This window comes from Micropterus salmoides, unplaced genomic scaffold (genome assembly GCF_014851395.1).
Source record: "Micropterus salmoides isolate LMB-PRFRI ecotype aquatic unplaced genomic scaffold, ASM1485139v1 Ms_hic_scaffold_14, whole genome shotgun sequence".
Lineage (NCBI taxonomy): Eukaryota > Metazoa > Chordata > Actinopteri > Centrarchiformes > Centrarchidae > Micropterus > Micropterus salmoides.
In genome coordinates this window covers 19,444,926-19,470,275 of record NW_024040485.1, presented here as the reverse complement: position 1 = coordinate 19,470,275, position 25,350 = coordinate 19,444,926, and the positions used below count along the sequence as shown (strand labels likewise).

The 25,350-nt window shown below is 41.1% G+C and overlaps 1 protein-coding gene across 1 annotated transcript in view; it reads right to left on the bottom strand.

Moving 5' to 3' along the window:
* Positions 1-2,653: 2,653 nt before the first annotated feature.
* LOC119902916 (leucine-rich repeat and immunoglobulin-like domain-containing nogo receptor-interacting protein 3) overlaps positions 2,654-25,350 on the bottom strand; it is a 41,142-nt gene continuing 18,445 nt past the window's right edge. Inside the window, exons 2-4 of the mRNA XM_038719311.1 lie at positions 11,952-12,561; positions 10,419-11,162; positions 2,654-10,249 (exon numbers count right to left, since the gene is read on the bottom strand). Of these exons, the coding sequence (XP_038575239.1) occupies positions 9,680-10,249; positions 10,419-11,162; positions 11,952-12,506 (1,869 nt within the window). The 5' untranslated portion in view covers positions 12,507-12,561 and the 3' untranslated portion in view covers positions 2,654-9,679. The remainder of the gene's footprint in view (positions 10,250-10,418; positions 11,163-11,951; positions 12,562-25,350) is intronic.

Sequence of the window (25,350 nt, the reverse complement as noted above, 5' to 3'; positions counted from 1 at the left end):
AACTCCATCACACACCTTTGGGATGAACTGCAATGCAGATTGTTACATTTCCATAAATTCAGCTGTTTTGAGACATGTAATCTGCCTTCATCTCTCTGACAATATCATATGAGGACGTGGCAGATGTCCATCATGAACTTTACACATTCTTATCTTTCATATTCTCATTCATTATTAATAAATAAATAATAATCTGAATTTTGGACAGTGTTAATTTTATAAGGGATAAATCAGGTCAACATTTGTTACAGTAAACTCTGTTCTGAACACTTAAACAAAACAATAACTCTGCCAGCAACATACTGTATGTTGGATATACATATGTATGGCCTCCTGCAAATGATGCTGAAATGCAGACATTTGCCACTGGACTATTTTGTTTAATGCAAATACTTCTATACTTTTGTGTGTAATTTAATTTAAAGAAAGTGGCCTACTGATACTTAAATACATTTTCCAGAAATTGGTTATGGTATAACAGTTATTGGTATGATGTGGAGCAGTGGTCTGAAGGTTGTATTTGTTTTTTCTTTCAGATGGACCAACATTACAGGTGGATGACAGTCCAAACGCCAACCGGCCCAGCAGCCCGTGACTCATCCTCCATAAGACTCCATCACCAACCTCTCACAATAGCTCCTCCTTACCTGGCTAAATTCACAAATTTATTTGCCAATTGCCTATAGCAAAAATAAGCTGTGAACACAACACTGACACATTATCAATTTTTAAGCTAATATGATGGACTTTTTAGAAAACATTTGTCTATATCACATCTAGCAGACAGGAGCTGCGTTTCTGGCCACCTAGCGAATGCAATATAACATTCTCTATAAAAATAATGTCTCTTTTTGTCCGTTTTTCATCTCTCCCAACTCCTGAGGGAAATATCTGGCTGTTTAGCTGATAAATGCTCCTCTGTGTTCACCAGATAGTCTCTGTTCCCTTCTGAGAGTGGGGACATTTTGCAGATAAACCTAGTACCAGTTTATCTGCAAAATAATCTTTAGGATGATGATAGAGCAATATTTGTATAATTTAATTTTGCATATGGACTAGGTTTAGCAACACTAATTTACTCGTATTGCCAGACCTAATGCCAATGATCTGCACTGTAAACATTACACAAGGTGCTTTGACAGTGAATTTACTACTTTGAATTCGTCCTCTGAATTGAATAGGCTATGTAATATATGGGAGACTGGGGATGGTTGGAACAAGGGGCAGTTGTAAGACCTCCAGTTTTGCCAATCAGGAACAAGTTATGAATAACCTGATTCACTCTAGACATACTCAATTTAGTCCTTACTCCACATGGGGAAATGTAGCAACCTGTGGCACAGCCAATTTAAGATAAAAAAAAATAATAATTTTGATGTAATTTTGTTTTAGCATTGCCTGTTTTGTAGTTAAACTCATTAAACTTAAGTCATGTTTATTGTGTGGCTATGTTGATCTTTCATGAATGTTGTTAGTGCTAATGTTTTAGCTTTAAGCTGTAAAGCTACCTTACCTTAAGTTGATGATACACGGAGCAACTTTTTGAACAATGTAGCTGGGCAATCTTGCTGGTGGCACGTCCGACTATGTTTTGAACGGATAGCGGCGGGGCTAGGCACTTGGCTTTGTAGTGGGGGAAGGGGATTACGGTAGTAATCTTTACTCATTACCATTGATGGCAACATTGCCCAGCACCATTGCTCTAAAAGTTGCTCCGTGTATCGTCAACTTAAGGTAAGGTAGCTAGTTCATGGCTAGAAGAGTCTGGGTTAGTTGTAACAACAATGGAAATGTTGTAACATACCCCAAGAAACGTTTTGTTGTATTTATATGTTTTCTTAGAATTTCAGTCTAACAGTAATGTTGAATTGTTTTATCTTATGTTGGTGAAAGACCTGTAGGCTTCTCTGGCCTGCAGAGAGTGCCATATGTCTGTCACCACTGTGACAGTGCAAGACAAACACACACACACTAAGTTCAGTTGGTGCACATTTGCACATTTCGTTAAATTTTATTATTATGTTCACTATAACTGACAGTAACTAGATACTAAGATACTTGGTGTACCAAGTAGGCCTATGACTCACTCCCTTCATTGGTTCCAATGAGTCTTTGTAAAGAATTGGATCACTTTCAAAACTTAACATCTCTAGTGGCTAGCCCTGTCTGCTGTTTGGTGCTATACGGGTAGTGTACAGGGGGCTCCTTTGTTTTTTTGTTTTTTTAGCTAAAATGACACTATGAGAGCAGTGAACCAGAACAGTAATGCTGCAGACCAGAAAACCAAAACAGAGCTCCTTAGGGCTGAGGACAACTGCAGAGTTGGTTGATAATTCTCTGTGAGTTTGTTCCTCTGAGCGCCACCTATTTCATATGTCATATGTTCTATTGTTAGTAAAAAAAATAATGATTATAGCAGCTTTAAATATTGTGTTTTATCCATTCAAATATGTATATCATAATGTTTTATTTGTTTAATATTAATTATTACTCAACAACATTGCATTGAATATTGCTATTATAGCAGTATATTAATGGCCATGGTTTTTGAACATGTTCAACAATCATACTGGCCATGCAGTGTAACTCATGTGTTTCATTATTTTCTCTGAACATCAGGGGATGCAAGCAGGTAACGAGAAGAGACACAGGATGCTTTTGACAGAGTCACATCATGCTTTTATGACGAAAAAGGTTCATTTACAAGACAGACAGTATATAAAACATACATTGAAATAAAAAAAGAACTCATATGTGTTTTATAGACAAACATTATTGTCTCATTCTTCCCTTTGAGACCAAGCAGCCATGGGACTGAGCAAAACATGGGTGATCCCTGGAGAAAAGAAGCAGCAGTTAAATCCTATTTTACTATACCTACACTATTTACAGTTCAACAGTCATTTTCCTCTGTCAGACATGGCAAGGAGGTCTACAGATTAGATGACATGATATGGCTAATAGATCTAATATGTACAGTTTCTGTTCTTCACATCCAAGGATCCACACATCACAGTACAAATTATACATTTTATATTTCATTCGGATGTTCTTGAGTACAAATTTGGTACTTCCTATGTAACAGTCTCTAATATAAGCCAGTCATATGCTTTAATGATTGATCGGGTGACACCATTCAATCTGACAAGCTAAACAACTTGTCTTTTTGTTAGCTCTGTATTTATTTGGAGCACTCAGCACCCATTCCTAGGTTTCGTTTACTATGAAAAATCTATTAAAAATGTTCTGAACTGCTTAACGAGGTTGGCGCCAGGTTGATAGAAAGACAGAGAGAAAAGACAGAGAGAGAAAAGAGAGACAAAGAGAGGAGAGAATATGTTTACCCCAGCCAAATTTAAGACAAACTTCAATATTTCCCATTGGAGGGCTCCAACAAATACAGAGCTATACCAACGATAGCTTCCTCTGAAGAGTGGGAGAGGTAAGAGAGGCTCAGACCTAGAACAAAAATGCTAAATCTGGCACCATCTCGTTCTTAAAAGAGGAAAAGTGAAATCATCTTAATGTGGAAACCTAGGAATGAGTGCCAACCAGGTCTGTAAGAGCTCTGCACGCCTCCTCCTACTCCAGAGGGACTGTGGGAGAGTGACAAGGTTCAAGATAGATCAATGAAAGTATGCCATTAATAATCCTATCCCCATACAGCATTGATCAGTCCCACCATCCTGCTTGGAATATCAATTGTTTTATCCACAGCTTTCACATCTGAGCAGATTATCTGTGTGTGGATAGATATGTGTTAAAGTACAATCATCCCAAGTAAACAAATGCTTCTTTTGTAAGACACTCCATCTAAATATTCAGGAATGCAGGTGTTGGTGATTATTACCAGTCCCATGGCCAGCAACAATGGCACCTATAGCTCTCCATACAAGTGTAGGTGAGAGTTTGGCAAGACCAATCACTGTATAAAAAAGGCATGCATAGATTAAACCTGCTAAAACCACAAGAAATAAAAAAAAAAAATTCCCTAGAGAGGAACCAATTGTTTGCCGATCAGCTCTCAGTCAAATACTGAGAAAGAATGATGCTGTGACATTTTAATATAGTTTGTTATTGTTTGTTATGATGGCAGTATGACTGGCAGGGGCATCAGAAAGTATCTGTCTAATCTACAGACTGAGTCCCAGCAAAACAGGTCCGAACTGTTGCTTTTGATCATCTGATGGAGGCCTCTCCTGATAACTCCACTTCCCTCACCAGTGGCTGAGCGCAAATGCCCTAGACACGCAGAGAGGAGAGGAGGTCATGCTAAGGCTATAAGAAAATCAGTGAAGCACTGCCATATGAAGCTAACAGTCAATCTGCTATGTCCAGTGTTTCACTGTATGAGACCCAGAGCCGTTTATTTATTTTCCCACCATATACAATACTGGTACATCAGCATCAGCAGTATGGTCCCACTTGTTGCTGTTACTTGCATTGACCACTTGAGGTCAGTATTGCCACATAGAAAGGGGACGATTGTTTGGTCAAGGTTAAGAAGAAGCAGTTGTCTGTCCAAGGTGCTTTAAACAGTCTTTCAACAATGCTCTGCAAGATGTTCAATTATACCAAAGAATAACTAAACAATGACTGCTTTGCATTATCTTCGTTGAATTAGAGAAAACCATATGTTGTAATCTCTATCTAGATAAGTAAAGAGCTAAAAAAAACCAGTAGCCTCCAGAATTTGTATGACACACTGCTCTGAGAGGTCTGTTATGGAAATGAGACTAATAAGCCAAGTAATCACCCAATCAGCCGAGCTCACTTCTCCGTCATCCCATTACTGCTCCTCTCAGCTCTGATAATTCAACTCAAGTCTAACCACAATCACAACAGCAGCTGTGAGATCTGGAGTAGGAGATCGATTGATTTATAGCTGATATGGAGTCCGAATTATCAGGCAGACTGTAGAAATGCAGCCTTATAGGTAAGACTGAAATGGTTCTTTCTTGGCCGAATAGTACAGCTAAGAGGACTGAAGGAAAAACCTCCTTTAAGAAATCTTTTTCTTTGAGAAATAGATGAAAAATGGCTGGTGATGACACCAGGATTAGGGTGCAGGGTTTGTCTTATTTTGGTCTGCGTCTTTGAAGAGTTCCCTAGTGGAAGGTATCCTAACAGTGAGGCTGCTGCTGTAAATGGGGCGTCTAGACTACAGTACACCAACCCCAGGCAAGGACAAACCGGAGAAGGGAGCAGGGGGGTTCGCCTAAGCCTACTTTCTCAAGTATCACGGCAGAGGAGATGAAATGATGAAAAAAGAGAGCTGCTGAACAATTGTTTGGAAAAGTGTCAGTTCTATCAATTAAAATGTTGAACATATTCCTAAGGCCTTTGATAATGGGAGAAAATTTAAGCTGGAGGGGACATGAAAATATTTTTTCAAAGGTATTTAGCTTGAAGCTTGAAGCAAAGTGAGTTCCCAAAGTTTAAAGGACTTGAGGCTTGAATAGACACTTATTTTCAACCCTGACCAACATTAAAATGTCAGTATTCAGTGAATGGACTGTTTCCTTGTGAAAATGGCTATACCACAATAGGCATAAGTGAAGTGTAGGCTCAACAACCCAACCCCCCATTCTACATTTGTAAGTTAAAGCATGACAAGATATCATCAGAGAAAATACATACAGTACAGTCCATGGGTTTTCATGTTTTGAGCAAGATCCCAGAGCGACACTGTGCAGAGCGGGAAAGTTCCAGAAATGTTTTTTCAGGAATGAGTAGGGTTTAAATGGGAACCAATGTCTTTGTTTTTTTTAGGGAACCTGGGTCACCCCTTTCATCTTTTGTCTCCACTGATCCAATCACTGCTCCGTGTTTGATGGCATCACGAGGAGCAACAAATCATTACACAACACTGACCTACCGATCACACAGAACACGTGTCTACTACCACACAACCATATTCCAGCCTAATACTGTGAACAGGGACAACGAGAGTTGGAAATGTTAAGAAGACAAGGAATAGGGAGAGGGGAGGAGGACGGTAAAAAGGAGGAGGAGAAGGAGAAGAAGATAATAAAATGAAACACACCCTCATCTATGCTTACATTTGTGATCGATGATTTCACAATAACACTATTGACAATCACCACAGACATTCTCACTGTCTTCTAAACCTAATTTCCACTAAGAAATACGTGGGAATGGAAAAACAAGAGGGACGGCTCAGGGAGAGGAGATGTCCATGAAGGCAACGTCCTGTTCTCAACACAAAAATGGCTACTGACACTGTTAACGGCAATGTGAAAACCAGGCCAATTTGTTCATCTATTCTCATTTGGCCTCATGAATCTTTAACAGCTGTTCAGTTTTTCATCCTGAAACAGAAGCCGTGTTTTCATCATCCCTCACAGAGGACAAAAATGAAGTTTGCAGGATTTCTTTTGCAAAAGTTTTGAGGTTCTACCAGGGGCAAATTGTTTCCAAACCACAAACCTGTCTTTATGCAGCCTTGTAGGTGTGCTTTATATCAGAGGTTCCCAACGTTTTTACAGTATGAACCCTTTAAATGACAACTTGCAAGCCCTCATGACATGCTGTACACTAGCACCAGATGTCACTAAGTTGGTGTGTAAAGTCCTTCCTAAGTTCTTGGCAACTAGCTAGTTTCAAACTAGAAAATCACGTTGCCATTAAAACTTGAAATGTTGTAGCTCTTAAAGATTTTAGTAATACGTAAATCAGTTAATAGGAAACATCTCTAAGTTGCTAGTATCAAAGCGATAGCAATCAGCTTGACTTTTCTCATTGTATGTGTCCATACATTGAGAAATTAGTTTGATTCATGTAGTATTCAGAATGACTGGGAAATGATTGGGAAATATTTGATTATGCTAACCAAGCCTGTTAGCATAATGATTTGTAATTTGAGGGATACTGGTTAAAGTATTGCCACATTATTATTAAACAGCATTTAGATCAAGCATCAGGTCAGATATGTTGACCATATTCCATGACCTCTTTTACTCTTCACTTTGAATTAGTTTTGTCACTTGGTGCAGTTAGCTACACTTGTTACTGTGTGTAAATATTAGATAACAACTCATTTCTATGTAAGAACTAGTTTGTGTGGTGCAACCGGTTCATTCAGCGATGTGCAAATATCTATTTAGCAAACACTTTTAACTAGGTTACGTTTGAACCAGGCTAAATTTGAACTTATGAAGAGCTGGTGCATCGGCTCCAGAACAGGTGAAACCATTCAGTATTTGACTGAAGAGTCAAATTTTGATAAAAGTCAGAAAAATATAATATTGTGCAGCACACCTATGTTTTTTTATGTTAACCATCTTGTGACACCTCCAATTTAACTTGTGACACTAGGTTACCAACCACTGCTTTAAATTATGTCTCTTGTCTCGGTATAAATATCGCTCTGCCTGGTTTCAGTTGATATGCACACTGTTTAGTGTGTGGAAAAGTGATTAGGTGTTGAGAACAGAACAGTCCCACTTGGAGGACAAAGAACTTTAAAACGGTAAACTGCCAAAAAGGTCACGGAGAACAACAACTGAGAAAATTAAAATGGAGGACAAACAGAACACTTCAAATAAAGTTTTTTGTTGTTTTTGTTTTTGTTTTTAAACCACAGTACTACTCTCCACTATACGATGCACATGGCGTGGGTAGGGTTAACACGACTTCATTTACATTTGAATCCTCGGTCTCCAGCCAGGGACCCCTCCCAAAGGAGGACCCAGTGGGGGTGTGGGGGTGTGGGGTGAGGAGGGGGGATGCACTGGGCTAGGGGGGCAGAGACATTCGTACACCGACCTCCTCAGAGACAGAGAGAGAGCAGTCAGCATCACACTTTATGATCGCTGTGGTGCTTTATCAGTTTGTATGTTTAGTTGTGTGTAACTGTGATTATAATGTGATTATATTATCCAAATAACCTTGATGTGGTTCTATCTCTTCTGTTTGTGTGTGTGTGTGTGTGTGTGTGCACGTGTGTTATGGGGTGCAACTTTATGCAAGCCCAGTGACAGCAGATGGTCTTTTGATCATCACGACAGCTTGTAAGATGGCAGTAGCAATAATTATTATTATATAACTGAATCATGCACACGCTATAAAAAAACAACCTACACATACTATGGCTTTGTTTCTTCACTCACCAATTTACATCAGTTCTCTCTTAGAGAATGAATTTTGGCTTTATGGCTCTACATACAGTATTGCTGGAATGTTATATTTTAACAGAGTAAGTTTGTGTAGATACCCTCAATCTGTAGGGTAGTTCCTTCACTTTTCCTGAGAAAAGGTGCTATACATGTGTTGCTATGTGTGTTTTTCTCTAATAGGATGAGTGTGTGTTTACGTGAAGACCCCTACAGTGTTACTGTGTGTCCTCTGTCTGCCTCTGAGTGACCCAACTCTCCAGGCTGCTCCCCCCTGGCAGCGCTGGGAAGGTCAGGCCACCAATACAGCAGAGAGCAGGGGCGCAGGGTGGAGGCCGGCAGGTCGACCCTCTCCTGTTGATGAAAGAGGATGAACGGGGGCTTGTGATGTAGGTTAGAGAGAGAAGAGGTCACATTGACTTTTCTCCCCTTCTACCCAGCAACCCTCCAGTGGCCACCAGCCCCGGTGCCTCCTGCTGTCTCGTGTTGGTTGCTATGGTTACTGTGGCGGCCTGTGTCCGGTGGGCTTGACTTCCTAACCAAACCCTCCGGGCCACGGGCAGCCACAGCAGCTCTTGGCCAGTGTGCTCGTCCCAAACTCACACAGCTAACGTTGTCACAAGATCTCACAAAGAAGAAAAGGCCAAATTGTATTTCATTTGTCTATTTGTCATCTATGTGAATGATCCACATCCATTGCTCCTTATCAGATATTGTCCGATCATATGTTACATCCAATGAGCTTTTGCTCATTAAAACAAATGACATATGATAATGTTAATGTGTGGTTTCAAGTGTTTGACCCTACAGAACCCTCTTCACAGTTCAGCCTCAGAATAGATAAAGGTGGCTATTAAATGTTTTATAGAAAAACATGTTCAACCTGTCTTTCAGAACAATTTGTTTTATTCAGTGGTATAAACTTACAACTTAACTCTCAACTGCATTTCTACATGCATGATTCTTAACAAGGCAGACTTTAGAAGAGCACAGCTACAAATTCTACAAATGGATGGTAGCCAGGTATCCCTGCATTACATTTCTTTTAAAATCCCCGACTGCACAGCATACAGTAAAGGGAAATTTAGATGAAAAAAGGAAATCTTTTAAATTTCCTCATTAATGTAACCTAGACACAGGACTACCAGTATTCCACAGCTCAGTAATCATGACAATTTCAAAACCTTATCTCCTATAATTCTTAACTCTATTATTCTTATGAAGCGTGGATGACAGATAGCGCTTTCAAAACTACCAGTTGTTCCTTACTGTATCCTTTAAACATGCTTTTCACCACAAGCTGAATAAAACCACTGCGAGGCAGAGAGGTCAGGGTAATTTTGTTTTCATTCACAAATCAAACCAAATTGAGTCATGGCTCCAGTTTTGATGTGGGCACTCAATTCTGAATAGAGCCATAGACAGAAACTTGAATTGTGCTTTAAAACTTCTTTGCGAGTCAGTGGCTGTGTGTGTTTGCGTGTGTCAAACACGTTTTTGGGACGTGCTCATGCCTCCCCCGAGTGACCCCTGGCTGCGTTGTTTCATATCATTTTCATGTTGAACTTCCTGGTCCCTCCAGAGGTGCCTCCAGTGGCGGGCTCAGATTTCCGGAAAGAGTACTCCACTGTGAAGTTGTTCTTGCGTTGGCCGCGTCCCCGGCTCCACACGAACAACAGCAGGAAACAGAAGAGGACCACCCCCAGGAAGGTGATGCAACCCATTGCCGTGGAGACCAAGATGGTGGTTAGGTCCAAAGTGAACTTGAGGAAAACACGTGTGCTATTCAGATTTGTGTCGTTGAAGAAGTCGCCGCTATACAGCGAGCGGTTGAGAAAGAAGGCAGAGGCGGCATCTAGCGGCTGCCCACGCACTGTGAGTGTGGCGAAGTAGGTGTCATTGCCTCCTGCGTTACTGGCGATGCAGATGTATGTTCCGCTGTCAGTAAGCTGGGCGTAGCGGATCTCCAGGGTGCCACTAGGGAGAACAGTAATGCGCCCTGAACTCTTAGCTGTGATCCGTCGCCGCTGTGGGGAAATCCAGACAATAGCAGGAGCAGGTTCTCCTTCAGCTCTACACAGAAAACTGACTGGCTGGCCCTCACGAGCGGTCACCTGCGGGACGTGGAGGAAAGGAGTGCATGGACTAATAAATGTAGGAGAGTCAGAAAAACACATTATCACAGAATACTTTTTGTACTTGTAGAAGCAATTAGCATAACCTCAGTAATCAAACCATAAGTATTAATTAAGTATTAAATCTAAATGTAATCATCTTTATTACCTGCTGCAGCTTACGGTTGCGTATCTTAGGTTTCTGGCATGTAAAGTGATCGAAGAGTGCAGAATCGGTGAAGGCGCTGAGGCTGACCCCTTGCACCTCCACCGGCCCAGCACACACCGGCACTCTGCCGTCAAAGTTGAGGGTCTTGCGTCTTTGCAGGATCCACAACAGACGGCAGTCACACATCAGGGGGTTCCCATCCACTCTGAGGGTCTCCAGACTGTTGACAGAGTGGAAGGAGCCCTCTTCCAGAGTCTGCAGGTCGTTGGAGGAGAAGTTGAGGACCCGGATCTGTCGGAGGCCTCCAAGGGCATGGAGCTCCACTGTCATCAACCCTGTGCTTACCATGATGAGATCCTTCAGCCTCAGCAGATCCTTGAAGGCCCAGGGCTCTAGGGTGGTGATGGGATTGTAGGACAGGTTGAGGTGGGTGAGGTGCACCAGGTTCTTGAATGAAGCAGAGGGGACAGAGGTGATGTTGGTGTTGGTGATGGAGAGCCAGTGGAGGTCCAGGCCCTGGAAACTAAGAGGGGAGATGTACTCCAAGTATGGCCAGTGATCGATGTCCAGACCCCGCAGGTTGGAGAGCTTGCGGAAGTTTTGGTCCTCCAGGGCAATGATGCTGAGGTGACGGAGGCGAAGGGTGACCAGGCTGCGGAGGTAAGACAGCGTCTGGCCAGAGATGGATGTCAGGTTGCAGCGCTCTATAGTGAGATCTTCCAGCCCCAGGAGACCTGAGAATGCCTGGGCAGCAGGAAGATAACGTGTTATAAACCATAAAATATGATAGATTTGATCTATTTTACATATCTACATGATGGCCAACAGTGAATGTTCAGTTTTAAAGTGAGATGATATAAAGACTGTGTGAAGAAGGGGAAGCAGCTTGTCTGGTTCTGTCAAAAGGAAACAAAATCTGCCTACCTACTAAGACCAGAGTCTTATCATCACTCACAGGTTGCCAGATAACCAGTTAAACTCCACCAAGTCACTGCACCCAACCAAGAAATAGCACGCACATAACCCCGCACATAACCCCTCATAAAACCGCGCAATTTGTAATTTTTATACTTCACATTTTGTACAAATTAATCAAATGAGATAGAACATTTTAATCTGTGAGTATGTAGGTGGATGTGTTTACCCTTAGACAGAGCCAAACTAGCTGTTTCCCCCTGTTTCTTGTCTTTGTGCTAAGCTAACTGGCTGCTGGCTGTAACTTCATATTTACTGTACCAACATGAGAGTGATATCAATCCTCTCATCCAACTCTTGGCAAGAAAGCGAATAAGCCTATTTCTCAAAATGCTGAACCAGGCCTACATATTTCTGTGCCAAACCAGGCACTGCTACAAACACTATGGCTGGTCAATAGCTCCTTGGCAGTACTGTCTATTTAAAACCACAGACTATGAGTATGAAAGTGTGATCTTCTGAGATCTAATTTTCAATTTAAAATAAAAAAAATGTTCTTCTATCCAGTTTTTCATTACCAACACAGTCATGATAAAGACAAGATGCTGGTGAGCTTACCTTGTGGGAAATATAAACCAGGTCGTTGTCTCCCACCTCCAAATGTTTCAGACTCCTCAGATCCTGGAAGGTGTAGTCCAGTAAAATCACCATCTTGTTCTCACTCAGGTCCAGGCTGGTCAGGTTGCCCAGCTTGGCAAAGGCCCCCATGGGCACTAACTTAAGCTGGTTTCCCCTTAACTTCAGCACCTTAAGACTCTGGAGGCTAGCGAAGGCATTGGGCTCTAAAGTGGCAATGAGGTTCTCACTGAGGTCCACTTCCTCCAGCCGTGGGTAAGGTGCCAGGTCACCTGTTTGCACCCAGCGGAGCCGGTTCTTGCTGAGGTCCAGAAGTTGTGTCTCCGTGGGGATGCCCTCTGGGATGTTGGTGAGTCGCCGCCGTTGGCACGACACTGACCTCAGCTGAGCTGAGCACTCGCACCGTGGCGGACAGGCCTGGCTACTTCCTGGCAGCGACAAAGTTATTATGGCAACCAGCAAAGCAGCAAGGACCCATCGCCACTCACTCAGCCATGGCACTAAGGCACGCCCACCAGGGCCAGGAGAGCCAATCATGGCCCTGGTCTTCTGACTCCTCGCCTGTCGCAGGCAGGGTCAGTGCACCACACACCTGCAAGATGAGACAGAGGGAAGACAGGGACAGGATAGAAGCAAAGAGAGAGTGGAGAAATAGAAAAAAAATATGAGAAGAGTGAATAAAGACATGATACTAAATCTAAATGTACCATCTATCATCTCCCAAGCTCATAAAAATTACATCCACACAGCTGTAAATTATCTATGCTTCCTGCAGTTTAAGCAATAGCATATTGTTCTAAAATTAGTGAGATGTTGAGAAATATCATGACACGGCATTAAAATACAATTGACAAGACCCCATTTAAGGAACATGGATCCATGTAAGATATTTAAGATAATTTGTCTTTTCACTAATTCATCTATGGTTTCAGTTGGAGTTCTGGGACACTTGGACCCAATGCAAGGGAGCTTCCTGCTTCGGCTGAATTCATGCATGTTGCATCTCCTTAGCTCTCCTTGTAGCACTGAGGACAGTCTGCTCCATTTTGACAAACATAATGAATTTATTATCACCACAAATATACACAGACTGAGCTCCTTAACAATCACGTTACACCTGGATGCCACGCACACTGCGCCTAAGACTAAGTGTGAGGAGCAATAAGTGTTTGAATAACTGTGTACTCAAGTCATATTATTTGTTTGATCAAGTATGTGTTATGCATGAATGCGTAGGACGTGGCATTTTGCTGGGTATGAATTAAAAATCGTTTTTGGTCCTCCTTGCACAAAGATGAGATGAATCACTTGTGCTTTAACATTCCTTCAGGCAACCTGTCATCTCTCCCACACACTGTTTTCAACTCAGAGACAGGCAAAGAGCACCTGGCATTAGTTATGGAACATAGCTCAGTGTCCATCTAGTTAGTGGGAAGTGGTATGAATGCTTTTATACTTGAGGAAAATGCTGCTAAACTCCAGAGTGTGAAAACAAGAAAGTGTGTTCCTAGAAAATGTTCACAAGAAGCCCCCAACTCTTGACTATTTGCCTGGATGTTTGTTTTTCAGATGAAGTGGAAATGAGAGAGAATATATCCTAATCACCAGGGAGTATCATGTTAAAATGCACTCTGATGCTGGCAGTGGAGGGAGGCAGAGCCAAACAGCTTAATAATATATGGGTTGGTTTGTGATTAATGGGCAGTGTTCAGAGGGCGAGTCTCACAGTTAAAAGAACCAAAACTCGCCAGTCTATCTCTCTGCTGTGGGCTATGCCTCAAGTCTCTTTTAGCAAGTTGGATTGAGAAAACAGCCTCTTGAACGCCTAATCATATCTGACTGTTTCAATGCCTTGGCATCAATGGGATCAAACAGGATGAAATGGGATTTAAGCTAAATTTAAATTATGGCATTAATTCTTTGCACACATATTTTCACACATGATCACACATACACAATCTGCCTTAAAGACCCCAGAGATTGTGTCTCATCTACAATGCCTCAGGGTGGCTAAGTCCCACATTTTTTGACAGGCCTGGAAAACACTCTGTTTACAGATCCCGTATCTGAAGGATCTGGTTGAAATCTGGCACCATTTTTCTTCGCTGGAGACAAAACGCAGGCACTGAGAGGCTGCTGTGCAGACTGCTGCACAAACTGACCCACTTCTCAGTAGCAACTCAGCCTCGCACTGTCAACCAGAAACAACTCACCATGACCACAACAACACAGTAGCAAACCTCAGCGTCCCCTTGGAATAGAGCCCAGGAGAGTAACAGAGAGATCTAAAAAACAAACAGTTACACAAGTATACAGATGTTCTGAAATAACGAGCTATTTATAAGACGAAATCAAACAAAATTTTTGTCTGCATCCCTGCACCGGCCAGATCATTTGTATGGCACTGACGTGATGGTCCCCAGAGGATGAGTCCTAATGTATTTGGAGACCCCCTGACTTTTGACTGGGGTCTTTACTGACGTCTTTTGGTCTTTTTTGTCGTAGAACGTGAAAATCTCTTAAGCCTGTGCTAACCCCATACCTTGTTTCATGTATCTAACCAAAAACCCATTGACTTGAACCGGAACTGCAAAAATGTTAACTCATTTTGAGGTTTTAGGACTCACTCCTGCAGCACTCTATAGTGTCTGTGTGAGTGCCAGTTCACATCTGCCTAGCTCTTAGGCAGTGTGATGGATGCAACCTGTCTCCCCACACCCCCTGAGAGTCATCCTACGGGTCAGTGGCAGAGTCACAGCATGAATCAGTGAGCTGACATCATGGAGGCAGACAAGGTCCTCACTGCTAAACTCAAGGACAGTCAGGGATCCTTAAACACTCACACACACACACTTCATCAAACACATGGACCCAAAGGAGTCTGCACATCAGCCACTGAGCAGGTGAATAAATACACACCTTTCTCCCACTCTCATGGCAAATGCTGCAAAAGAATTATTGTTGCAGCAGGTGGTTTTATCAGGCTATTTAAATATTCTGCTTCAAAATAAATAAAATAAAGAGCACAGGGTCAGACTTACACCTTGTTCTTACACCGGGACAGCCAACACACATAAAATCACACTTGGAGTCCCCAAATTCACACTACAAACTGTAAATTAACATTTGCCAGATGTTAAGAGAACAGCAGTGGCAAATTCTATCCAGACGGTGAAGAAGGCAGATTCTTCCTCATGCCAGCTGTCCAGGGAGAAACAGGAAAAAGAATGGGAGGAAATCAGCCCTGAAGCTAAAAATAACTACATTTTAGATGGTTGACCTAATGAACAGATGTTAGGGAACAAGATCCCTGTCCTATCACACATCCACCATCAGCCTGCACAGACACAACACTGATGACCATGGCCAGATGTCTCAAACACCAGTTGTTACATCTGATTAACAAAGTTGGGATAGGCTGATTAAAAACACCATGTTGCCAGGAAAAGCCACTTCCCAAATAACTGTGGAGAGAAAATAAGGTTGTGGTCATTGCCTGTTTTTTTCTGTGTTTGTGTGGCAGTATGTCTGACAGTAAATAGGTCATCCATGTTGACTGGTAGCCTTCATGAGCCTTTATATTTGACCAGCAGAGCGAGGATATCTTCAACCCTGTAGCCCTCCTTCACAAGCTTTGTCTGGCTTTTTTTCTTTCCCTCACACACACACTGAACCCCCTCACCCCCAATTTAGCAACAGTGATAGGGGAGCAGTCGAGCAGTCAGCAGGTTATTAGAGAGAGCCTTTCATATTTTATTGTTGCAAACAAACTGACGTGCAAACTCGACACAGTTTCACTTTTCAGGGGAAAGCTGACAGTGTGTACTTTCCATTGCTAAGTAGCTATAAGTCTAATATTAAATCTGTGCTTAGGCAATCAATTTTAAGCCCAAGTCAAGTGTGGGTTACAGCTTTGCAGCTCTCTGATTTAGCTACACTGAAGGGGGGGTACATTTGTTCAAATCAGAAATTTATGATTTCATTAAAGTGTGAAAATTAACAATTTAGCCATATTATTTAAAAGAAAAACCAAACAGTCCAAGTCAACATGAACATTTGTTTTGTATTTTTATTTGGGTCTTCTCTGATCAAAGCTTATGCTTAAAAAGGATTCACAAAGCCCACATTAATCTAGTGAATGAAAAAATAAAAACAACACCACCCAAACTTAGACTCTCTATGACAACAAAGGAAAACTGTCATAAAAACATAATTAGGCTGTAAAAAATGGGTGGAGATTCACAGAGTAGGATCCCCACAGTGACAGGGGGTACAATGCCTGGAGTGGGAACACAAAGATAAAATATGAATAAAAATCTGGAACAGAAAGAATGAGCAGAATACAAACACTAGCAGTTCAGTGGGCTGCAGTGTGCAATGTGAAGGACACTGCAGTTGTTTTGAGTTTGCAAAGAGAGACTCATAACAGCACTTGGTGCCATGCAATTCTACTGTAGCTGCATCCTCTTCCTCTAAGAACTCTGAGTCACTGAGGCAGCGAGTGTGAACTGATTAAGACTGACATGCTGCCTGCTTTGACCTTTAGCTGATTAGAGCCAAAAACACAAACCTTTGATTTGACTGCTGCAGTAGTGTTTCATTGGACAACCCAAATAAAAAAATGTAAAGAAGTGAACTCCAGTTTAAAAACAAAAATCCATTTTAACAAATCATTTGGTCTCACGTTCAGCCTTCCAGACTGTCATGTCAGTGTTGTGTTCACAACTTGTTTCTGTTGCCCCAATTTGCCAAAAAGCAGGTGTTAGAACAAAGGAAACCTCTGCCAAGAACTCCACAAATACAGACAGTTTATTAAGTGTCCAACCAGAGAGGGGAACACTATGGATCACTGTTACACCACAGTTAGCAGTGCCTATCACGCCGTTACACACGCTCCACTGGGACACGCTGATCATGTCATGGTCCATCTGACTCTTGCTTACAGAAAGAAATTAAAACTCTGTAAACCTGTAGTGAGGACATCAAAGAAATGGACCAGTGAAGCTGTAGAGGATCTTCAGGCATGCTTGGACTGCACTGACTGGGATGTTTTCAGGACTGCTACCAACAATCTGGATGAGTTTACAGAGGCTGTGACATCCTACATCAGCCTCTGTGAGGACAGCTGCATTCCAACACACACCAGGGTGAGTTATAACAATGACAAACCCTGGTTCACAGCTAAGCTTAGGCAGCTGAGTTTGGAAAAGGAAGAGGCATTTAGGACTGGGGACCGAGCCAGGTTTAAGGAGTCAAAGTACAGGTTTAGCAAGGCGGTGCGAGATGCTAAACAGCTGTATGCAGAGAGACTGCAACACCAGTTCTCAAGGAATGACTGCTTCTGTCTGGAGAAGATTCAGACAGATCACCAGCTACAAACCCAAATCCCCCGACTACATGAACGACTCATGCCTTGCCAATGAGCTGAACCAGTTTTACGCTTTGAAAGACACCACACCACTGACCGGCCACAGTCCACCATCTCATCCCCCACCTCCTCCCCCTCTCTTACCATCCTAGAGAGGGACGCCAACAGACTGTTCAGGAGGCAGAAACCCTGCAAAGCAGCCGGGCCGGACTGTGTCTCCCCATCCACCCCGAAGCACTGTGCTGATCAGCTGTTTCCGGTGTTCACAGACATTTTTAACACCTCACTGGAGACATGCAGACTTCCTGACAGACAGGAAGCAGCATGTGAAGCTGGGAAAACATGTCTCTGATTCCAGGACCATCAGCACCGTTTCCCCTCAAGGCTGCGTTCTTTCCCCTCTGCTCTTCTCCCTGTACACCAACAGCTGCACCTCCAGTCACCAGTCTGTCAAGCTCCTGAAGTTTGCGGAAGACACCACCCTCATTGGGCTCATGAGGGTGGGGATGAGTCTGCCTAGATTGACCATCTGGTGACCTGGTGCGGCCAGAACAGTCGGGAGCTCAACGCTCTGAAGACAGTGGTTGTGGATTTTAGAAAGAGCCCAGTCCCACCCTCCCCCATCATCCTGAGTTACTCCCCCGTCGCCACTGTGGACTCCTTCCGCTTCCTGGGCACCATCATCTCACAGGACCTCAAGTGGGAGCTGAACATCACCTACCTCACCAAGAAGGCCCAACAACGAAAACCTCTCACCACAAAAACAGCTTCTACCCTCCGCAGCTAGACTCATCAACAAGGCCCGGGCCCCCCACAAATTGTTGTTATTCCATTGTTATTTTTATTATTATTTTATTTTTTATATTGTCAGTTGTATAATTTTTCTCTATTCTTCTGTTATTCTTATATAATACATATTTATACATTTCTACATCTATTTATGTCAGCTGTATGTCTGTCTGCGTGTAGCACCTTAACACCAAAGCAAATTCCTTGTATGTGTAAAACACTACTTGGCAATAAAAGCTCCTTCTGATCTTCTGATCTAGAATAAAAGCTATTTAGCTGGGACAAACACAAACTTCTAAGACTTCTGTTCTGGAGTGATTGCACAAAATATCATTGGCCATGATAAATAATATGTTATCTTAAGCATATGCATAATTTTGGCCTCATATTTGCATTTGACTTGAACATTAGAATGTGACACTGGCATTACCTTTGTTTTCAGTCATTTCCCATAGAGCCTATCTGTCTGCACTTGAAAACAAGGTACTTTATTCTCCTTATTCGATGACTTCCCTGATTATATTTTCTGCTCCAGTTTTTTGTTTCCAATTTCCCATTATTTGTTTACGATTCACTAATCTCTATTTCTATGTTATAAATGTATTTTTTATTGCAGAATAACACAGTGTATGATGAGTGTAATGATTTTTTTAAAGAATGAACAATGCGACACATGAGGGGTAACACCGGCCTACAAGACCTCACCCCACTATTACTCTACTAAAGAGTTGCTATTTATACCCCCCTCCTACCTCAGATATAATATTCATGATTACCCTATTTTCCTTAAAATATATTTTAGTATTATGGGTTTTTATTGTTATTGAAATGTTCCAAAAATTAATGTTTTATCAAAATTATGAGTATTATTTCTGCGTTAATTTGGTTGTTTTGTTCTCAAAAGTACTGAAGTAACAAGGCCGGCTGGGAATTAGGAAATCTGTTTGTCCAATGAGCTTTTCATTGTCATGTGCGATAACGGGCTTGGATGGTTTCCTGCCACGGTTTGAATGAACTTGTCAGGAAAAGGCCGGTTGAGTGAACGTCTGATGGGTGAGTTACAGGTTTCTTTCTGTTTAGAGTAGGATCAGGTATGTAAGTTGCAATTGTTACCTCTTCTGTGTCAGAAAATGTGACTTACTGTAACCTGTAACATCTCTAGCGACTTTGCTGCTGTGTTGACAAATGATTACTAGGCCTATTTGTGATTGTGTGATCATACATGTAGACTTATGAGTTGCTTATCTTGATGGCTATAGTTCTATGCTTATCGTCATAGTGTCTGTCTGTTGTCTCTTTGATTTGTTGGTGTAAGCTGGTTAATAATTTTTCGGCTATTCGGCTGGCCAAAGTAACATACTCCTGACAAGTTGAGTCTGCAGCACAGCTAAAAGCTTACATCACACACACACACACACACACACACTTGATCATCCTTTGAGGAAGCATCACCCCTCTGCTCATGACTGGATCCTTGTACAGGAGATGATGTTTCATGAAATGAGAGATGCTTTCTGACTCATGCAGCATCCTACAGTATAACTGGGTGAAAAGAGATTTCTATGATTTATGTGGGCTGATGTATGTCTGCATCTTTCCTGAGAAGCACAGCAAAGTGAGACACCACCCATACTCAGTTCAGTTAGCTAAATCTGGCACGAGCTAAGGAAGCCAAACTCCAGCCTCCGGTATCTCACTGCATCAAAGTCCGCCAAAATCACACTGAAACTGAACATCAGCAGAGGATGCACACTGCAACAAGAACAATGCCTGACAGCCACAGAGGAACAACAACACAACAAAGAAAAGCTAAAACAAGCTAAGATAAACCCCACAAGACAAAAAATAAAAAAACTATGTGCTGCTTGTTCATTAATAGGAAAAGAAGCTCTTTCAGTTCTCAAATGGCTTCTTCAACAAACATCACATTCCCAAAAACAATTTTCTTTAATCATCCTAAAAATAATTTTTATATTGGAATGACTGTTGAATAATACTCCAACACACATGAACACACTATGGATGTCCTTTCATTCAGACAGGAGCAGTCTGGGTTGGTGTATAGGCAAGGTAAGGTAAGGTAGACAAAGCTAAGTGGATTAGAAGAGAGATGAGCACAAAAGGTTGTTACATTCATGTGTGTGTGTGTGTGTGTGTGTGTGTGTGTGTGTGAGTGTCATGTTTTCACTTTGAACTTCACCAACACTGAGACCTCAGTGAGGGGCACTGGGCACAGCAGGAGTCTGGCAGGCAAATCCAATGACACTGATAGCTTTGGTGCGTATCAGTTTCACTCAATGCAGCAGAAGTTACTCAAAGTGATTACACAAGCAGCCAAGCCAACAAAAATAGACGAAATTAATCAATGAATATTAATTGAACTATACAGTAGTATACCTGCCCTGTCCTACATTTGAACTCTTACTGAGGTGTGCTGCCCACAGCAGGCAAGAGAAAATATTAAAGATATTTAAAACTTTCTAATACCTTCTCTGGCCTTTTTTGAAGCAACTGAATTAGAAAAAAGACTTTTCAAGACCTGCATATACCTGCACCTCTACCACAGTGAGTTAGTTGTTAGTTGTTAGCAGGTCATCTCAAACTTGAAACTTGGTACAAGGTTAGGACAGGAAGTGGGTTCATGGTGCAGACCTGATTCCATATGCCCAATCACGAATTATATTAGTGATTTCTTAACGTTGGGAGATTTTGCAGTTTTCTTTCTATACTTTTATAATTCTGCCTTGTTGGAAAGTGCTAGTAGAGGCAGAATGGAAAGATCCGAAGAGAAGAGGTGTGTGACATGCAACAATCATCCCCAAACAGATTGGACACAAGGATGCTGCAGTTATATTTTCAGGATGAAGTATGTGAACGGTTTGGAATTTCCTGGATTTCTGCATAAATTGGTCATAAAATGTGATATGATCTTCATTTAAGTCACAACTATAGACAAACTAATAAACTAATTAAACTAATACTACACAAACAATTATATGTTTTCATGTTTTTATTGAACACACTCTGAAAATATTCAATACATATAAGAAGGATGTGAACCTTTGGATTTAATAACTGGTTGACCCTCCTTTGGCAACAATAACCTCAACCAAACGTTTGCAGTAGTTGCAGATCAGATCTGAACAATGTTCAGGAGAAATTTTGGACCATTCCTCTTTACAAAACTGTTTCAGTTCAGCAATATGCTTTGGATATCTGGTGTGAATCACTATCTTGAGGTCATAACACCGCATCTCAATTGGACTGAGGTCAAGACTCTGACTGGGCCACTCCAGCAGGTGTATTTTCATCTGGTGAAGCTACTCTGTTGTTGATTTACTTCTGTGCTTTGGGTCGTTGTCCTGTCGAGTCACTAATCTTCTGCTGAGCGTCAATTGGCAGACAGATGGTCTTACATTCTCCTGCAAAATTTCTTGATAAACTTTGGAATTAATTTCTCCATCAATGATAGCAACACTTCCAGGCCTTGAGGCAACAATGCAGCCCCAAACCATGATTCCCCCTCCACTGTACTTCACAGGTTTTTTTGTATTAATAATCATAATAATAATAATAATAATAATCTTTATTTGTAGAGCACTTTTAAAAACAAGTTACAAAGTGCTTTAACAAGTGTAAAGACAATAATACCCAAAAGACAATAATACAAAAACAATACAAGATAAAAGCATGAAAACATTGAAAAGACTAAAATACACATTTAAGATAAATATAAAATAAGTAAAATAGAATAAAATAAAAGGGATAAAATAAAGTCAAATAAGATCGGGAAAGACTTAAAAGAGTTCACTGACTCAGCTGACCTGATTTCCTTGGGCAGGTTGTTCCAGAGCCTCGGGGCCCTGACAGCAAACGCTCTGTCCCCTTTAGTTTTCAGTCGAGACTCTGGAACAGACAACAGACCTCTGCCCGAGGATCTCAAGGTATGTGCTGGTGCGTATGGGACTAAAAGGTCAGAAATATAACAAGGCGAGAGGCCATGAAGAGCTTTAAAAGTGATAAATAAAATTTTAAAGCCAATTCTAAAACATACTGGGAACCAGTGTAATGAAGCTAAAATAGGAGTGATTAAATGATTGAACAAGCTTTGTGGTGTGCTGCTCGAAATTTAAATTACTATCAAACCAGACACCAAGGTTCTTTGCAACAGGCTTAATGTGATTTACTAGGGAACCAGCAGATGGCAGTATTTGTTTTGCAATCTGCTGGGACCCGATGACCAGGATTTCTGTTTTGTCTGAGTTCAGCTGGAGGAAATTATTTGACATCCATTTTTTAACTCATTAATTGAACTCTGTCTGTGGATGTGATGGGCAAGTACATTTGTATGTCATCAGCATAAATATGAAAAGAAATGCCATGTTTATGGATAATATGTCCAAGGGGAAACAGATACAAGGAAAACAAAATGGGTCCTAAGACCGACCCCTGAGGCACACCATATTTAACTGGACAGAACGAAGAGACATAATTGTTTACAGACACGCAAAACTTCCTATTTGACAGGTAGGATGAAAACCATTCTAGGGCAGTACCAGAGATCCCCACCCAGTGCCTCAGTCTGTCTAACATGATGTTGTGATCAATGGTGTCAAAAGCAGCGCTAAGGTCCAGGAGTACCAGGACTGAGCACATACCTTCATCAGCAGACATTAAAAGGTCATTGGTGACTTTAAGCAGGGCAGTCTCAGTACTGTGGTACTTCCTGAAACCAGACTGAAACTTTTCAAATAGTAGTGTCGTGGAACATCCAGGGGTCCTTTTGCAAACTTAAGACATGCAGCAATGTTTTCGTTTTGGACAGCAGTGGCTACGTCTGTGATGTCCTCCCATGAAGTCCATTCTTGTTTAGTGTTTTATGTATCGTAGATTCATCAGCAGAGCTGTTAGCGTGTTTTTTTTTGAGATTTCTGTAAGTCATTAGCCTAGGGGTTCGGATACTTTCCCCCCATGCACTGTGAATGTTTACACAGTGTGCTCAATAGAAACATGAAAACATATAATTGTTTGTGTGGTATTAGTCTAAGAAGAAGGTCAGATTAGATTTTATGACCAGTTTATGTAGAAATCCAGTTAATTCCAAAGGATTCACATACTTTTTCCTACGACTGTATATGGTCTGGGTCTTTGGCCTTTGCACTTTTTTTCACCAAATGCTCAGTTACATTAGTGAAAGTGGCATATGTATCCCATGATTGTTTATCACTCTAAATGCAGATCAGCATCAAACTCTAATTTAGATGCTAATAGCATGCTAATAACAGTTCTCCTGACTGTGTAGCACTGGTGGAGGTATGTGCTGTCTGAGTGCTTTCTAGACCAACCTACAATTATAGTCAGTTCATCAACACATTATGAATACCACTGTATATCGTGTTTAAATTAATTCATATGGCTACTGTATTGTCATAAGTGTCATTAGGATTTGTCATTATAAGGAAATGGCAGACAATGGATTATGAATTTTCTCAATTTTAATCCACTATGAGACACAGAAGTTAACTTTCTCATCGTTTTCAAATGTCGCAGTGCTGTTTCACCAAGTCAGAATCGGATGCACGCTTCATCAAAATGTAGCTGCTCTCACTGTCACAATTGTGATTCAGCAGGTAGATGTTGCAGCCAATGTGTCATTAAGAACATGCATATTGAGAAGGATACAATACTTTTGCTTTACTTCTTTGATGTCTTGTGTTACTTTGTTACTTGCTTGATTTTGCTCCCACTCAATGCTGGCTTTGTTATTTTCCTCTCTCTTATAATGAGCAACAGTGCGGTGCAGTCCAGAACATCAAATCCATGACAAACATCAATGAAGAGTGTGCGTGTATGTTTGAGTGTGTGTGGGCATGTTTCAGTCCTCTGAAGTGATTGTATCTGTACATCTGTTTTTTCTGCTGTAATTATTTTCTCTGTGCTTGAGATGAGACCTGAAAGAGAAACTCTGGATTTTCTCTTGTTTTTGAAAAGTGCTCTACAAATAAAGATTATTATTATTATTATGATTATTATTCCCAATCAATCACAAAACAAAGCACTAGATTTTATGAAATTTCAGTTTATTGGCTTTCACGACATTGGTATTTCAACCTTTATAAAAAATCCTCAGTGCAACCAAAATAGATTAAACTGGAATCCTACATGTAAATCTATAAACCCTCTGTCTTCCCATCTCTCTTTCTCCTTCTGTATTTGTTTCCTCTTTGTCTTTTTGGGTGTAATCTGACAGCTCAAGAGAGTCCCATGTTTGACAGTCGTGATAAATATTCAAGGAGGGATGGTGGGATTAAAGGGAAAAACAAAAACAAAACACTGAAGCATCCAATGAATCACTTCAAACAGTGTTTGTTCTCTTCAAAACTATAACAAACATTTACAAAATTATCTATAACCCTGTTATATTCCCATCTGTTGCCTCTCTGTGTCAATCTTGCATTACTGGCCGAACAGACATTGATATAAATTATTAAAAAAAGATTGGTAGATCATAAAATATACATATTTAGGCAAATGGGCCTATATTTTACCCAGTGATTCATATATGCATGAAGATATACACAAAAAATTTACTCAGTCTAGGCAGAATTTTCCTTCTCATTCCCCAAATCATAGTAGACCTACTTAATATCTAAGAGCTAATGAACCTCTGTGGCAGTGCACATGTTTTATGGTTGAAATTATTAAAATCCTGTGTTCTCTACATAGAAAACATCTTCACATTAACTTTTAATATGAAGAATTATTTATTAATATTACACCAGTTCAAGAAAGTTGGTTCTACTTAATATAAATTGATATCCAAAGAGTAAACAAGATTAAGATATTTCAGCCATGCTAGCTGCTCTGTTAGGCTGTACTGGGAACAGCAGTGCCTTAAGCTAAATGCTAGCATTGGCATATGCTAACATTCGTTCATCAAAATTTAACAATGCATTTCAATTAGCTGAGAGCAATAAATATTTGATGTCCCTTTATAGTAGACAGTGGGTCTGAAGGGGTTAATAATTACCACCTAAGCTCATCAGAAATATTTTGAAAACAAAGAGTTTCTGTCAGTACATATTGAACATGGATCCTTTTGTTTAACTGGAAGGCCTGGCACGTTTAATTAGTGGTTGCTATTCTGATGATTCTCACACCCTGGAGCTTTTTGACCTGCTTTTTTGTGGCTCAAACCTGAGCACATGGCGGCACATGCTGAGA